This window comes from Saccharomycopsis crataegensis, assembly GCF_037102585.1.
Source record: "Saccharomycopsis crataegensis DNA, jcf7180000000084, whole genome shotgun sequence".
Lineage (NCBI taxonomy): Eukaryota > Fungi > Ascomycota > Saccharomycetes > Ascoideales > Saccharomycopsidaceae > Saccharomycopsis > Saccharomycopsis crataegensis.
Window position 1 is genome coordinate 860,187 of NW_027043829.1, and position 14,922 is coordinate 875,108.

The 14,922-nt window shown below is 37.7% G+C and overlaps 7 protein-coding genes across 7 annotated transcripts; 3 read left to right on the top strand and 4 right to left on the bottom strand. All coding sequences in view use genetic code 12, as the record gives it.

Annotated features, from left to right (window-relative positions):
• Positions 1-402: 402 nt before the first annotated feature.
• DASC09_033940 (Gip2 protein) lies at positions 403-2,640 on the bottom strand (the record flags this gene model as incomplete). Its single annotated transcript, XM_064996993.1, has 1 exon — positions 403-2,640. The coding sequence occupies one exon, from the start codon at positions 2,638-2,640 to the stop codon at positions 403-405; it is 2,238 nt and encodes a 745-aa protein (XP_064853065.1).
• A 605-nt stretch (positions 2,641-3,245) lies between these two features.
• DASC09_033950 (uncharacterized protein) lies at positions 3,246-3,464 on the bottom strand (the record flags this gene model as incomplete). The annotated part of the gene is made up of 1 exon (XM_064996994.1): positions 3,246-3,464. One exon carries the CDS (start codon positions 3,462-3,464, stop codon positions 3,246-3,248), a length of 219 nt encoding a protein of 72 aa, XP_064853066.1.
• Positions 3,465-3,939: 475 nt separating this feature from the next.
• Positions 3,940-5,247, top strand: DGA1 (diacylglycerol O-acyltransferase; the record flags this gene model as incomplete). Its single annotated transcript, XM_064996995.1, has 1 exon — positions 3,940-5,247. One exon carries the CDS (start codon positions 3,940-3,942, stop codon positions 5,245-5,247), a length of 1,308 nt encoding a protein of 435 aa, XP_064853067.1.
• A 530-nt stretch (positions 5,248-5,777) lies between these two features.
• Positions 5,778-8,909, bottom strand: SDD3 (Sdd3p; the record flags this gene model as incomplete). The annotated part of the gene is made up of 1 exon (XM_064996996.1): positions 5,778-8,909. The coding sequence occupies one exon, from the start codon at positions 8,907-8,909 to the stop codon at positions 5,778-5,780; it is 3,132 nt and encodes a 1,043-aa protein (XP_064853068.1).
• A 594-nt stretch (positions 8,910-9,503) lies between these two features.
• On the top strand, positions 9,504-10,781 carry ZNG1 (GTP-dependent zinc transferase; the record flags this gene model as incomplete). Its single annotated transcript, XM_064996997.1, has 1 exon — positions 9,504-10,781. The coding sequence occupies one exon, from the start codon at positions 9,504-9,506 to the stop codon at positions 10,779-10,781; it is 1,278 nt and encodes a 425-aa protein (XP_064853069.1).
• A 69-nt stretch (positions 10,782-10,850) lies between these two features.
• Positions 10,851-12,467, bottom strand: GWT1 (glucosaminyl-phosphotidylinositol O-acyltransferase; the record flags this gene model as incomplete). The annotated part of the gene is made up of 1 exon (XM_064996998.1): positions 10,851-12,467. One exon carries the CDS (start codon positions 12,465-12,467, stop codon positions 10,851-10,853), a length of 1,617 nt encoding a protein of 538 aa, XP_064853070.1.
• Positions 12,468-12,797: 330 nt separating this feature from the next.
• ALG12 (dolichyl-P-Man:Man(7)GlcNAc(2)-PP-dolichol alpha-1,6-mannosyltransferase) lies at positions 12,798-14,642 on the top strand (the record flags this gene model as incomplete). The annotated part of the gene is made up of 1 exon (XM_064996999.1): positions 12,798-14,642. One exon carries the CDS (start codon positions 12,798-12,800, stop codon positions 14,640-14,642), a length of 1,845 nt encoding a protein of 614 aa, XP_064853071.1.
• Between the last annotated feature and the right edge of the window lie 280 nt (positions 14,643-14,922).

Sequence of the window (14,922 nt, forward strand, 5' to 3'; positions counted from 1 at the left end):
TTCACTTAGTATAATTTTAATTTTAATCAGTCATTTTCTAATTAAATGAATTCTTTGTAATTACTTGCCTCAAAATATCAAATTTCTTGAAATTTCTTTACTAAGCCTTCAATATATTATTTATCAACTTTGGTAGCCATGGCAAAAATCTAAAAAATCAAATACAAACAACAAAAATCCCGAATATAATCAAAAGAAATAGCACTCGAAAAACACCCCACATACACATATAGAAGAAAAAGAAGCAAAAAATAGAAATAAACATCTAAACCCAAATAAAATTAGTAAAACAAATATGTTTGGATAGATAACTATTAAGGTAAAATAGGGATAGAATAAGTATACAGTGGAATCATAAAAGTCACCCACAACAATCTGATTCGATAAGAAATTAGAGTTACATCACCCTTGGAAGAAGCAATAATTTTCAACAAGCTCCTTATAGGACTTTGAATCAAAAGATGGCCTTTCACTTCCAACTTTCTGGATTTCGAATTGGCGTTGCGACTCAGTACGATTAACTTTATTCATATTATTGTTAGAAATAGTGACAGTATTACCATTTTTAGCTTGCTCAGAAATGTTTTTATCGAAACCGTGAGCCAAGTTATTTTCTTTTAAAATGTTATCTTTCCTTTTCATTGATGTGAAATTATCGTTGAATTTATTATTGAACAAAGAATAACCTTGGAATTTGGCATTATTATTTTCATCGTTAACTGAACTTTTCTCACTAGCACTGGTATCATTTACAGCACTTTTGAAATTAACCAAAGCTTCACCTAATTTGCTAAAGTTAGGCATTTCGCTTTCCGATTTGTCAAAATCGGAATGATATTTAAAGTTTGGCGTTGATGGAGAGGACTGAAAAGGTGGGAAATAACTATCCAGAGATTCCGAATACTGGTTATATAATCTATGATCATCATAGTCGTAATTATTATTGATGGTGCTAGTATCAAAATCATCGGTGTCGGTTAGTGGATCCACATAATCTAGAGAAGACCCATCCAGAAGGCCCGTGCTACTAGTTCGTTTCTTTTGGGCCAAATATTTAGCAGAATATGTACTAGTGGACGAATTTTCATCTTGGGATTTTTTATCTTTGTCGCTTTTGAGATAAAGCTGATAATTCTTGCCCTCGTTATTGTCCCAAAATGTTTCTCCATTAGTCTCATACTTTATACATGCAACAAAATCAACATGATCTAGCAGATTTTTATCTTCCATGAGCGTGACTAAAGGTATTTGGAAAAGAAACCGGTCGTACATTCTTTTCTTTAAAATTCTGGGAATATCGGGAACATAAGCAGCTTCAACTTCAGAGACAATCTTCCAATCATTTAATGAGTACTTTATTGCCACCTTTTTTTGAAAGGCAATATTCTTTGTGGCTATTTGTCCTTTCAATAGCCTCTTGTCGGTACTAAGAAAGAATCTTTCGAGAAATACTGGAGGATCAGTAGCAAATTTACGCTCATAATCCACCAGACCCCTGAAGTTTATTGGGTTAATTTCCCAATCAAGACCTGGATCAATTTCATCATCATCATCATCATCTGTAGCACTTGACTGATGTATATCACTGTCACTATCATCATCATCGTCACTATCACCAATCAACCATCGATATTTTGGGCTCTGCTTAATTCCATGAGACCCACTTCTTGGACGCACATTTGGGGAGTTTTCAGCACTAATTGCTGTTGGAGAATCCCTTTCTCGGAAATACTTAATATCGGCAAAAGATTTATTGTTAAAATGAACTGCTTTATATGTAGGAGTTGATGGTAAGCTCAGAGCAGAGCGGCCATAGGAATTTCCAGAATAACCAAGAGAGCTCAATTTTAAAGATGATTTAACAATCTCACCGGACTTTTTTCTGATTAGAGGAGGGAACTCGGAGATGCTGTTGTCAAAAGAGCTTCCAAGCGCGGGGGCGGTTGTATTAGTACTGACATTCTGGGTGGGGGAAGCCGGTTGTTGCGAAAAAATCGCACCAGGTGAAATTTGACCACCATTAATAAAATCTAGGGCCTTCAGACTTTTATCGAAAGAGAATTTATTAGCTAAGGGATCTTTGTGTGGCAGCCCACTACCCAGCAGCCCTGTATCAGAAGTAGGGGATGAAGCAACCTTGTTGTGCTGAGTGTTGCTATCTGCCTGGTTGCGCCGTGCTTGGGAAATTAGAAATGGGTTCTTATCGAGGTCGGAATAGCGCTGTTTATGAAGGTACTTGAGCGATAGAGGCTCTGTATTACCGTCCGTAGTATTAAAGTGGTTCAATGAAGGTCTGACGGGCGATACAGAGGAAGCGCCATTGAGAGAGGGTGTCGTTTTCTGAGCAGGATTGCCGCCAAATGAAAGAAGTAACGCGCAATTATTTCGATACTGAGGGGGCCTCGATCCAATTGATTCATTTGTAGACCTTAGATTCTGGGTACCAATTGATCCCTGATGCTTTATATTTGCCGTCAATTTTGATAGTGGCGGTGGGGTTGAACAAGACGTCACATTATTATCCCCGTCTTTTGATAAGGAGACTGGCGACGAGAGGTCACAAGAAGATTCCAATGCCAGAAACACGGGATTTGAGGTACTGACAGTCGGTGGTCGCTGGGGAGGAGTGGCTATATCCATTGAAGCAGACTCTGGGACCAGCAAAGGGCTTATGGATGGTGACGGTACTGGGCTGATTGGTAGACAAAGAAAGGGTTTTTGCAGCAACCGCAGTGACACATTTTTTTTTTTTTTTTTTTTGGCAGCACACACACACACACACACACACGGGCGTTTTGTGGGAAGAGAAAAAGCACACTAACTGTTTCTGGATAACATAATTGCCGCTACAAAGAAAACTACTATTTTAGAGAGTGGCCGGCCAATTTGGCTCATGATGGTGAATCGAATGGCTAATTAATGGTATTCTTCCTCTCGCTTAGCAGGTCGACCTTGACATGCATACATACGAGTTTAATTAACGTGCTCTATTAAGAAGAGATCCGTAGCCATTAATTGGAAACACACTGCATGGAATACAAAGCAAATACCTACAGAAGACAGTGAAAATAGTAATAGTTGATGCTGAAAATGGTTTTTCTTGAAACAAAGTATTACGAAGATTTCATAATTGCAGATATACTATCAGATCTCTCATCTGTTTATTTTGTCGATTGCGCTTAATCAGGTAATCCCGAGGAAAGTATTGTACAATTGGAACACCATATAGTACAAAACCACCGCCGTTAATTCCAGCCGAGATCATCTTTGTACATGGAAACAGGATGGTATACGTTATAATCGTTTATAAGGGTTGTATAACAGTCATTGACACTAAGAACCACTGATGCAATTGAAAGAATGGTAATGGCCACTAGAAGAATCTTGGTAGTTCCGTTGACAGCTAAACGGAAGCTCTCAAATGTGACAAGGGGACGAGCTGCTGTTCTAGTCATGAATACCATTTTGGGAGGGACTGGGGGAAGGCTGGACTGTCAAAAAAGAGAAACACATTTATTTCTATAGAGAGCATCGCAGTTCAAATAGATATTATTGTTATTGTCCTCCAAAAAGAGTCCTGCATACAAGGCAAGTTACACAAAAGCAGTAATCCGCTTTCTATGCTGTACATCCTGTCATCTTCACAAAAACAGGGCTACCCTCAGTTATAAATACACATCTCTAGCTAGTATTAACAACAGAGGATGTCCTTCTTCTTTAGGACCGTTATTGTCCAAACCCATCGATATTTTCCAAGACATCCTGCATTTTAATGCACTAATAAGCAATCATCACATGCGCATGGAGGCATCGCAATTTTTTGAGGGAATGAAATTCAGTAGGAATCATCCCTAACTTTCTTTAGTTTCCTTTGGCGCATTTCTGGAGGAAGCCTCTTCACAATCTATCTTCAGTGTGCTGATTAGTAACAAGTGTAAAATGGTGATGCTTGCGCCTAATGTTACCAGTGCAGAGTCTTCTGACACAGAGACTTTAACTGGCTCCATAGAAACATTTGACATCAAGAATCATGAAATCAGCTCATCTTCCCAGACAAAAGAGACGACCAACCATCATTATCATCCACCACCACACCGTCATTTCGCTCCTCTATCGACACCATTGAACAGAAGACTACAGACCCTCGTGGTATTCTGGCATTCAATTTCTATTCCGGTGTTTGCCCTGTTTTCTCTTTTTGCAATCACCTTCTTCCCTTTCACTTGGGTACTTCTTGTTCCTTATTTGATTTATTTCTTCTCAAACAAGGTATTTGAAAATGGTGGGGTTGTCAACAGAATGTCTTCTAACTTCCGGAATTTACTGATATGGGGGTATTTTGACGGCTACTTCCCAATCGTTCTTCACAAGACTGTTGATCTCAAGCCAAGTTTTAAGGAGATCAACATAACTGACGAGTTTTATATTGATATTAGCCTTTCCTTGGCCTGGGAATCTTTTTTGTCGGCCATTCCTATAATTTCACGATATATTAAAGATCATCGTCTTTCAGTTTTCCCTAGACCTCCATATAAGAAGCTCATTCCTGATGGTCCTGCGTACATTTTTGGTTATCATCCTCATGGGGTGGTAGCCATGGGTGCCATGGGTGCTATAGGAACCAATGGGGCAAATTGGTCCTCAATATTTGCTAATATTCCTGTGTGTCTTCTCACCTTGGGAACCCAATTCATCATTCCATTTTATCGTGATTATCTTTTGGCTCTAGGAATCTCTTCGGTATCCAAGAAAAATATTCAAAGCATTCTTGCCCAACACACGTCAGTTTCAATTGTCATTGGAGGGGCCCGTGAGGCATTGATGTCCAAACCAGGAACTTGCAAATTAATTCTTAAAAATCGTAAAGGTTTTGTTAAGCTTGCCCTTCGAACCCCTAATGTCTGCCTTGTTCCGGTGTTTGCATTCGGGGAAACTGAGATATATGAGGTTGCCCAACCTTCATCAACCTCTTGGCTACATAAGGCTCAATTAGTGTTGAAAAGTGCGGTTGGATTTACTGTCCCATTTTTCCATGCTAGAGGAATTTTTAATTATGACTTTGGTCTTTTGCCATATCGTCGGAGAATCGATGTTGTTGTTGGCAAGCCTATTGAAGTCCCATACGATCCTGAGCCATCAGAAGAGGTGGTGAATAAATGGCATGATATTTATGTGGAAGAATTGTTAAAATTGGTGGAGACGAATAGAGAACGTTTCAATTATACAACAAAGGTGGAGTTGTTGTAATTACTTAGTTTTGTGCTATGGTGTGGGTAGTTTTAGCTAGTTATTTAGTTAGGCTAGATGATGATTTATTTATTATTTGGTTTTTATGATTATTATGATTCTTTTTTTATTTATTTTATTATTACTCTGCTTTTATACGGCTTTCATATTTTATATTATACTATGGTTCCTAGCTTTTATTTTTTTTTTATTTTTTTTTTATCTCATATTCTGACTTCTTTTCGCTATGTATGGCTATTATTTTACATTAAAAAAATATCTCTTCCAGATGGTATTGTATTTATAATTTGCTGTAACCATTTTTCTTTTTTGTTTGCAGTATTTCAGCCTGGAGGTTTTAAAATATTAATCAGGTTTGAGTCATGATCACCGTGGATTTAATTCTTGGCGACTCTTGACATTTTTATCCATCAATTGATGTATACTTTTTTTTTACAATAAAGGCAATAGATCACAATTTTTTTTGTTTGAATATATTAGCACTTAACTTAAAATCTATTTAGAGAAATTTATCATTATAAATCTACTAGCTATTCATTGTCATCACAGCTTTCACAATCACTGGCACAACCACTTTCACAATCACAGTCACTTCCACAGTCACTTTCATAGTCACCGACTTCCAAGACGCTGTAATCAACTTTATAACCTTCACCTTCCAAATCTTCCACAAAAGAACTGTTTTTAGGATTGACAACAGCAAACACGGAAGAGGTCTCAACATCAAACAAAGGCAAGAAATATTTCTTGGTGATTCTAATCATATCCTCTACAGTAACCTCCTTGAGCTTTGCAAACAAATATTTCTTGTAGTCCGGACCACGAAGACGCAATTCATTATCAACGTACTGAACGGTAGCACTACTGATCAAGTTCAGTTCTGAAGAAGCGAAGCTATTAACGATACTACTAACTGTACCATCAACGAGACTTTGCTCAAACTTGGTGACACCATTTGCCAAATCCTCAACCACCTTCTTGGCAGCCTTAAGCGCAGCATAAACATCGGTGGCTTTGAATATATTGAGCAAAAGTTCTCTTGATTCAACGTCGGTACTGATACTTATATGATAAGCAAGGCCAGATCCACGAATACCCGCCCAAAATGGTCCTTCGATAATCTGTAAATAACCTTTAACCATGCTAATGGCTGGGTAATCTTCATCCAAGTAACTAGCTTCAAGCTTGCTGACACTGTATAAATAACTTGATTCCGAACCAGGGGTGGCAAGAACATAGGAAACCTTTCCGAGAGATGCTCCCAACTCACTCAAATTTTCATAGACATGAGGAATGGCTACCAATCCCCCACTCTTTGGCTCTTGCTTAGTGAATTTAGAAACTTTCGAAACGAGAGGGGACCAAGAAGAAACTGGATTATCAGATTGAATACCGCCAAGAACTAAAACTCTGTAGTTATTGATATCTCCGAACAAAGCGTTTCTAATTTCCTCCAAGTCACCTTGAATTTTCTTAAAACCTTTCTCGGTGTCAACTGATTCCGAAAGATCACGGTAAAATGATTCAATATCCAAAATATTGAAAGCCCTATTCAAAGATCTATCACTAGTCAAATGCTTGTTGGAAAGATATGACAACATGCTGTCACCATCTCTCTTGGTTTCTGGTAAGGAGTTCAAAAACTTATCAATACAAACTTTGACTCTCAATTGGTCAAAAACACTATTGAAGAACAACTTACCAATCCATTCAATGGCCTTGTTATAGTTTTCACTTTTAAACTGCAAGCTCAAATTCATAATTTCCTCAAAACCGTTAGAGATACCCGAAGAAAAGGCATGATTGACAAAGTCATTCTTTAATCCCTCCACAACCGCTTCATAAGGGATTTCCGTACCGTCATCCAAAACCATTGGCATAGTGAATATTTCTTGGAATATGAGCATATAAGGCAACAAATGCTTTGGAATGGCCATCGATGAAAATAAAATCTTAAGACTAATGAAGTTAGATTTATATTGATCAAAATACATCTCAAGTGGGAAGTCTTTAGGCAAATCATTGAATACCTTTGCATGTAATTCTTTGCTTTCATTTTTGTGGAACTCAGGTTTAGAAGTGATAACTGGATAAGTCGAAATGAAATCGATGTTGCGGATATCTGGTTTAGTAAATTGTGACAAAACAGTATCAGGAATTGGTTTGCCATTAGCTTCTTCGGCATGTTGCAACTTCGCTTTCAAGTTTTCTAAGCCTTTATCACCCAATTCGGAGACTCTGTCAGCGATTCTTTTTTCATCATCTGAGTTTTTTGCCTCGTATAGCTTAGCTGAAGGTTTAGCAAGAATTGAGGCAACCGGGGATTCAATAAAGTACTGTTTATAACATTTCAACCATTCTTCTCTGGTCCACTTAGAAAGCTCATTAACGTCATCCAAATCTTTCAACACCTTCAAATCAGAACCGTGCACATCACCATACATGAAATCACACATAGCCATCTCGGCAATTTTATCTGGATTTTTCTCACAACCAGAAACAAATTTGTTCTTGAATGATTCCAAGGTGGCTCTAACTTTCTTCAAGTCAAACTCATCGTTATCGTAATGACTTTTGATCAATTCACGAGTTTTTTGCTCACATTTGTGCAAATTTTCTGTGTCAATACCATCAATGTACAAACAAGCTTGCATTTTTATATACTCATTGACGTAATAATCAACATCAGATGCTAAAGGATCTTCGATTTCCACAAGCTTATTTTGTAATAATGCGGCGGAATCTTCAGTCAAATATGACAAAATGGTCTGGAATGCCAAAGTACCAACAAAGTCAGTATAGTCTGGGCCAATAAATCCCATAGTCAAACTACCAGAAGACTCATCGGTGTCTGGAAATTCAATCTCTCTTACAACACTTTCCTTCAAAGGGAAGTGATCAGGAGATTCTACAAATGGTCTTGGGTTAGGCTTTTCTGATAAGGTTGGTAATTCTGCATCAAATTTTATCATCGTCTCCAATAGTTCTTTTTCATCAGCTGAACCTGTGACAATAACACACAAATTGTCAGGTCTATACATGGCTTTGTGGAAATCCCTAATTTGTTGATTCGTCAACACTCTTAAACTCTCCAACAAACCGCCAGTTTCGGAAGAATAACCGGATTTTGGAGCGAACAACGTTCTATTGAGCTCCAAGTCCAACAAAGACCAAGAGGCAAAAACCCTTCCTTCCATTTCTGAGTAAACCACACCTTTATCTTTGGCGGCACTATCCACATGGTATACTTCAGTGTAATAACCTTCATCCGTTAATGTCGGATTAAGAACATGGTCTAAGTAAACTGGCAATAAGTTGTTGAACCCTTCCCAACCAGCGGTTTCCAAAGTGTAAACTGTTCTATCAGTCGCAGTCCATGCGTTGGTACCACTGAATTGAATGTTCCCCAAGATATCTAAAAGCCCTTTATATGGGTATTTCTTGGACCCCATGAATACCAAATGTTCCAAGGTATGTGGAGTTCCAGAATCATCTTCGACTTCAGTAGCCACGGCGAAGTACCCACAAACCATTGGTGATTTTTGATCGATCAAGACCACTTGTAGCCCGGTTCTTTCAGACTTCCATTTCTTAACCGAAGCTGGAGCGTACTCGACGTCAAAAGAATCGAGGAGTTTAAAGTTATTAACTCCAGATGCCATTCTAGACCCGATTTTTGGTAGTGAGGATATTAGTTTACGGAGAATGATGGTAGATGTATCGATTTCTAGGGGAAACTAAATGCCGTAAGGCAAGTTCAAAAAGAAACATTTTCTTTTGAGCCATCGCGTAATCACCCATCGCTCATAACATTATTTTTTTTTTGATCTGCGAATAGGCACTGTGGTGGCCTTCATTTATGGAGCTCCAATCTAATATTATTGAATTATTGCTGTAAGATATAGTTTTCATATTCTGAGCATGTATTTAGGCCCAGGTAACTAGTCAGGGCCATTTGAATGACCATGCGCTGCTCAAGTATGTAACCTCCTAGGCGCACAAAGTCTAATGGGGCTGAAGAATAAATATTTAAGCAAATTCTCTCAATATTCTACCATTTCACCATATTTGGTGGTTGATGGTATTGATCTTCCTCAATTGTAAGCTTTTCCCGTTATGGTGATGTAATTGCTTCTCGATGATGAGCTTACAAAAAAAAAGTATACAAAAAAATCATTATCAAATGAAAAAAAAATCCAAATCTGGACTTTTTGTATTTTATTTATTAGAGATTCAACAAAAGTTAGCAGAGGAAAATGGATGACGAAATCCCCGATTTGGTTGAAAGTATCGAGCAAGTGAATGACTCAAAGTTGCAAAAGATTTCCCAACCAGATACTGGTAACTTGAAAATAATCCCGTCTTCAACTCCGAATGCTACTGACAGAAAAGTGCCCATCACCATCATCACCGGTTACTTGGGGTCTGGGAAGTCAACTTTATTGAACAACATTGCCAAGAAAGGGGATAAAAGAATAGCGGTAATCCTCAATGAGTTTGGAGACTCTAGCGAGATTGAGAAAAGTTTGACGATCCAAGATGATTCTAATACATATGAAGAGTGGTTGGATCTTGGAAATGGATGCTTGTGTTGCACAGTTAAGGACAATGGAGTGTCTGCGATCGAACAATTGATTGATAAATCGAAGGATAAGATCGATTATATCTTTTTAGAAACTAGTGGGGTGGCTGATCCTGCTCCTATCGCCAAGATGTTTTGGTTAGATGATGCATTAAGTTCAAATATCTACATCGATGGGATCATCACCGTTTTGGACTCCAAAAATATCATTAAAAATCTACAGGATTATGGAGGCCATCGTCATAAACAATCTAGCAGTGATGAAGGTGAAAGTCGTGAAAGTCATGATGATATGGAAGAAAACACAACCACTGCCGAGTTACAAATTGGTTTGGCAGATGTGGTTATATTGAATAAATTTGACTTGATAGAATCAGACGTTGAGGAACAACAGAAAATCGAGAGGGCAATCAAGGAAATCAATTCGGTAGCCCCCGTTTACAAAACTTCGTTCTCGGATATTAAATTGGAAAATATCCTTGATTTGCACGCCTTTGAAAATTGTGATAAGAATTTGGAGCAAGAAGCAAAGATGAGGAATGCTATATCTACCGACGGTGCTTTTCACAACCCTATCATTTCTACAGAAGTTATACTGTTCCCTAAAATTAAGAATATCAATGATATTATGCCTAAATTAGAGAAATTTTTCCAAAGCGTATTATGGGGAAATGAAATCGCTGGTAAGAAGGTTGAAATTCATAGACTTAAAGGGATGATTGTCGAAGAAGGTATCGCAACCCAAAATATCTCAACCGTGGTTCCAACCGATAAGATCAAAGTTTTTCAAGGCGTGAGAGACACTTATGACATTTTTGATGGTTACTATAATCCAGAAATTCACAATGATGGGGTATGTAAAATCGTTCTTATTGGAAAACATCTTTCCAAGGGCTCAATCATTGAGGAAATCAAAAAATTTGTGGGTAATTCATGTGGCGTTATTAGTTAACACACTCCTTAGATACGAAGATATGATCATAATATACAGACTATGACAATAATGCATTTATTTATGAATTCAAAGTTTGATGTAAATTTTAAAGTAATGGAAAATTTCTGCTACTGCATTGATGGCAAGGGTATAGCCGATCATAGTGGTGATCCCAACCAAAGACGAAGCATCCAAAGTGTTGATATTCATATTCACCAATCCTGTCAGAACATTCGAAATCAAAAAGAATAACAATCCATTATTATTAATCGCCTCTAGTGAATATGGAACATGATTGTAACTATTTTGGTTTGCGTCTTTCTTCTCAGAATTAAAATACGCAAAGAGCTTGTTAATTAACTTGAAACCCACAAGGAAATTCAAATTATAAGCAATGACGAAAATCACATATTGGAAATTGGCAAATCTTCTAGAAACTTGGGTGAAAACCGATGTTGACTGGCAGTATAAGGCCAATATGTCGAAAAACACTGTGTAAATAATTAAACAGCCATCTGAAGAACGACTCAACTGAGATCTTATCCATAGATACAACTTGCTATGCTTATTCTTTGTCGAGTAGAAATCTTCAATTTCTGACTGAGTGGAATTTTTGATCAAGTTAAATGGGGTGACGATACTTGGTAGTAAGAAACCGCCGATGGATTCCCCGACTAAAAAGATAGAAATATAGCCTATCATTGAGCTAATGCCTTCTTTATTCTGATCGAATATTGTAACTCTTTCTTCATCGAGTAAATATTGTAAATAGCTATTGTCATCCTTCTTCAAAAGGTACTCGTACGCCAAAGAAATTGCCAATCCAATTAAAACATTGAAATTATTCAAACGTAACATGGAGAACACAAATTCAAGGATGTATTTGCAAGGTTGTAACAAACTTAAAGTGACAAAGAAATTCCAATGGACACCGTATTCGGACACATGTTCTTGGTAACTCAAAAGTTTAACAAGGAACAATCTTCCAATCCCTAAACAAAATACAGTGAACGAGTCCTTGAAACTAAAAAGAATCTTTTTGACTAACCCCGTCAACTCATAGGTAAATGACAAGTTCTTCTTTTGATTGAATTTTGACCAAATTGACAGACGAGCAGATACAATTCCCATGGAAAACACAAAAGAGCCAACCCCGAGATCCATCAATGAGGTACCCCAAGTTTCACACTTGGCAAATCTTCTTGGAAAAATCTGGAAGTCCACAGCCAAGATAGCGATTGAGGTAATCACAAGCATTTGAGATCTATAAACAGTGAGGTAAGATATTTTTGGAAGGAATTTTTTCTTGTCAATGGTGGAAATATTTGGCCTGCCATCCCTTTTCGTGTGGTTTTTGGAGCTAGATGATGACGATGATGGACTTGACTTATTTGTCAACGTTAACGTAACAACTGGAATCAAAATACCATAAATTAGCAGAATGATATTATCTGAATATGTGGTGATAGATAGTAGTAGTGCTAACCAGTTAAGTAAATAATCAAGTACCACAGTGAACACATTCAAGTTAGATTTTTTATCCTTGGAAGTGAAAATTTGAGTAAAAGTGTTTAGAAGACAGTATGAAAAATAAGTGATCAAAGAGATAGATGTAACAAGGTAAACATCATGGACTGTACCACCAGTGAGACCGGTGACAAATTGCTCTTTTCTAATTTTCAAATCGTCAGCTAAACCAGGCATTGTTTCCACTGTATTGTGTAAAGCCAAAAACCTTTTGGGAGGCAGTTTGACAGCAGCACTTACGGTGAAATATCAGTGGGACCGTGAGAGCGTGACCTTGGTAACTAAACCCCATTTTTAAGGGGAATTGTCAACACTTTGTTTGATTATTTCACCCAACAATATTCCATATTTATATGTATACCACGTGATTATGTAATCAAGATATAACCCATTAATTGCGATGAGGCCCATGTGTTTCAAACAGGCTCTTTTTTTTTTCTGTCTTCCAGAAACAGCAATTCATCTCCAAATTCACACACAATTTTTCCAACACGGTAGATCGTTACAATGGCAAAGTTGGATTTCTGGGATGCCTTGTTGGTTGGGCTAATCTCTATTCATTTGGTGGTATCACCATTCACCAAAGTCGAAGAATCGTTCAATACTCAAGCAATCTATGATTTTGTGAACTACGGTCTCGATTTCTCAAAATTCGATCATTTGGAATTCCCAGGTGCTGTTTATAGAACTTTTGTTGGGTCTGCTGTGTACGGTTACATCACAAAGTTTTTCAAGAGTTATCTAATTACCAGCGATACCCCAACCCAATTCGATCTTCAGTTATTATCTAGGGGACTATTGGGTCTTGTGAATGGTATTGCCATGATTATTTTACGTCATGCCGTTATCGACACCGTTGAAAAGGTTGGCAATAGTAAAGAATTCGATATCTCGATCTTTGAAGTGGATTCTGTGGTGAAAGATGAAAACACTGGTGAAGTGATCGCAGAAGAAGTTGAAGAAGAAGTCGATGTGGTGGAAAAAACAATCTCCGAACCAAAGTCTGCTATCGGTTTATATTATGCCCTTTTTCAGTATTCTCAATTCCATATTATCTATTACTCCTCGAGATTTTTGCCAAACTTTATTGCTTTACCATTAACCAACATTGCATTATCTCTCGTTATCAAAGCAAACTATCCGTTAGCATTCATGATTTTGACTTTCACCGGTATAGTGTTCAGAGTCGAGGTCCTTGCATTAGCAGCTTCTTTATTCTTTGTGAGTGTTTTAGTCTTTGGTAGAGCTCCATTTTGGGCCTCGGTTTCCGCATCATTCTTTGGTGTTTCAATTGGCGGTATGGTTTCTTTCTGTGTTGATTCTAAAATCTGGAAACCAACGGTTGATGTTTCTGCTTTCTTGATGAACCCGGCCATTGGAATCATTCCAGAAATCTCTAGTTTCATCTTCAATGTTGTTGAGAAGAACGCTGAAAAGTGGGGAGTTGAACCATTCAGCGCTTATTTTACCACTTATATGCGGAAACTTTTCGTGCCACCAACCGTTGTTTCGATGGCATTGACTGGCATTTATAATGATCCAACCAAAAGTCTTCATTCAATAACCATTCTCGGGCTTACAGCGTTGCTCCATATCTTGATCATGTCTTTCCAACCTCACAAGGAATGGAGATTCATCATCTATGATATTCCATGTATTACTTTAGTTGGGGCTGCTGGGGTGGCAAAATTCTCGCGTACCTCAAAGGCGTCCTTATTCAGCAAACTTGCAGTTTTGATCACCTTGGCTTCTTGTGCCCTTTCATTTGTTGCTAGTGGATTCATGCTATATTCTTCCTCGATGAACTACCCTGGCGGTGTGGCCCTCCAAGCCTTCAATGATTACATCATCGAAAGATACGAAAGTGGTAGCTTACCACCTAATCAAAACTTTGTGGTGCACTTGGATGTTCTTCCAAAGATGACGGGGGCTACCTTGTTTGGTGAATTGCAACCAGAGTTCCTTGCCTCAAGAAATATCTCTATTACTTACGATAAGACGGAAGACGTTAGTACTTTGCTATCTAAATGGAGCGAATTTGACTTTTTAATCACTGATATTTATAATCGTGGGCCATCAATTTCCGTGGCAGACTTTTCAGAACGTACCGACAATCAACTAGTCACAGTTTCTGGTGCTGAATGGTACCAAATTGCTACGATTGATGCGTTCCGTGGTATTACACCACGCCCACTAATCGTAGATAATGGCTTCAGACCTCAGGTTGCCATTATGAATCTTGTGAAGGAGGTTATTGCTAAAAAGTCTCTTTTGCCTGTGAAGACCTTTATTGATTCTGGAATCTATAAGGCTCCTGCGGTTTACATCTATGAAAAGCAACAGCTTATGTGAACTATTAAAAAAAAAATCTTATGTGTACGTAATTAATATCATCAATTCTGTCATTATCTTTCTTTCAAAGAAAAGAAAAATAGTGATTTGGCCTATCTGATTGGATGTATATATATGTATATGATATGTATATTGGTTTGCAACTTTTATTTAGTCGGTACTTTTTCTTTCAATTAATGCTATGACATGGTGATAGTAATGAATATCAGGAACTCCACCTTGTAGGTAGAGCTTAAGATTATGTATCTTTGTCTATCTGTTGGGCTTATAGAAAACAAGA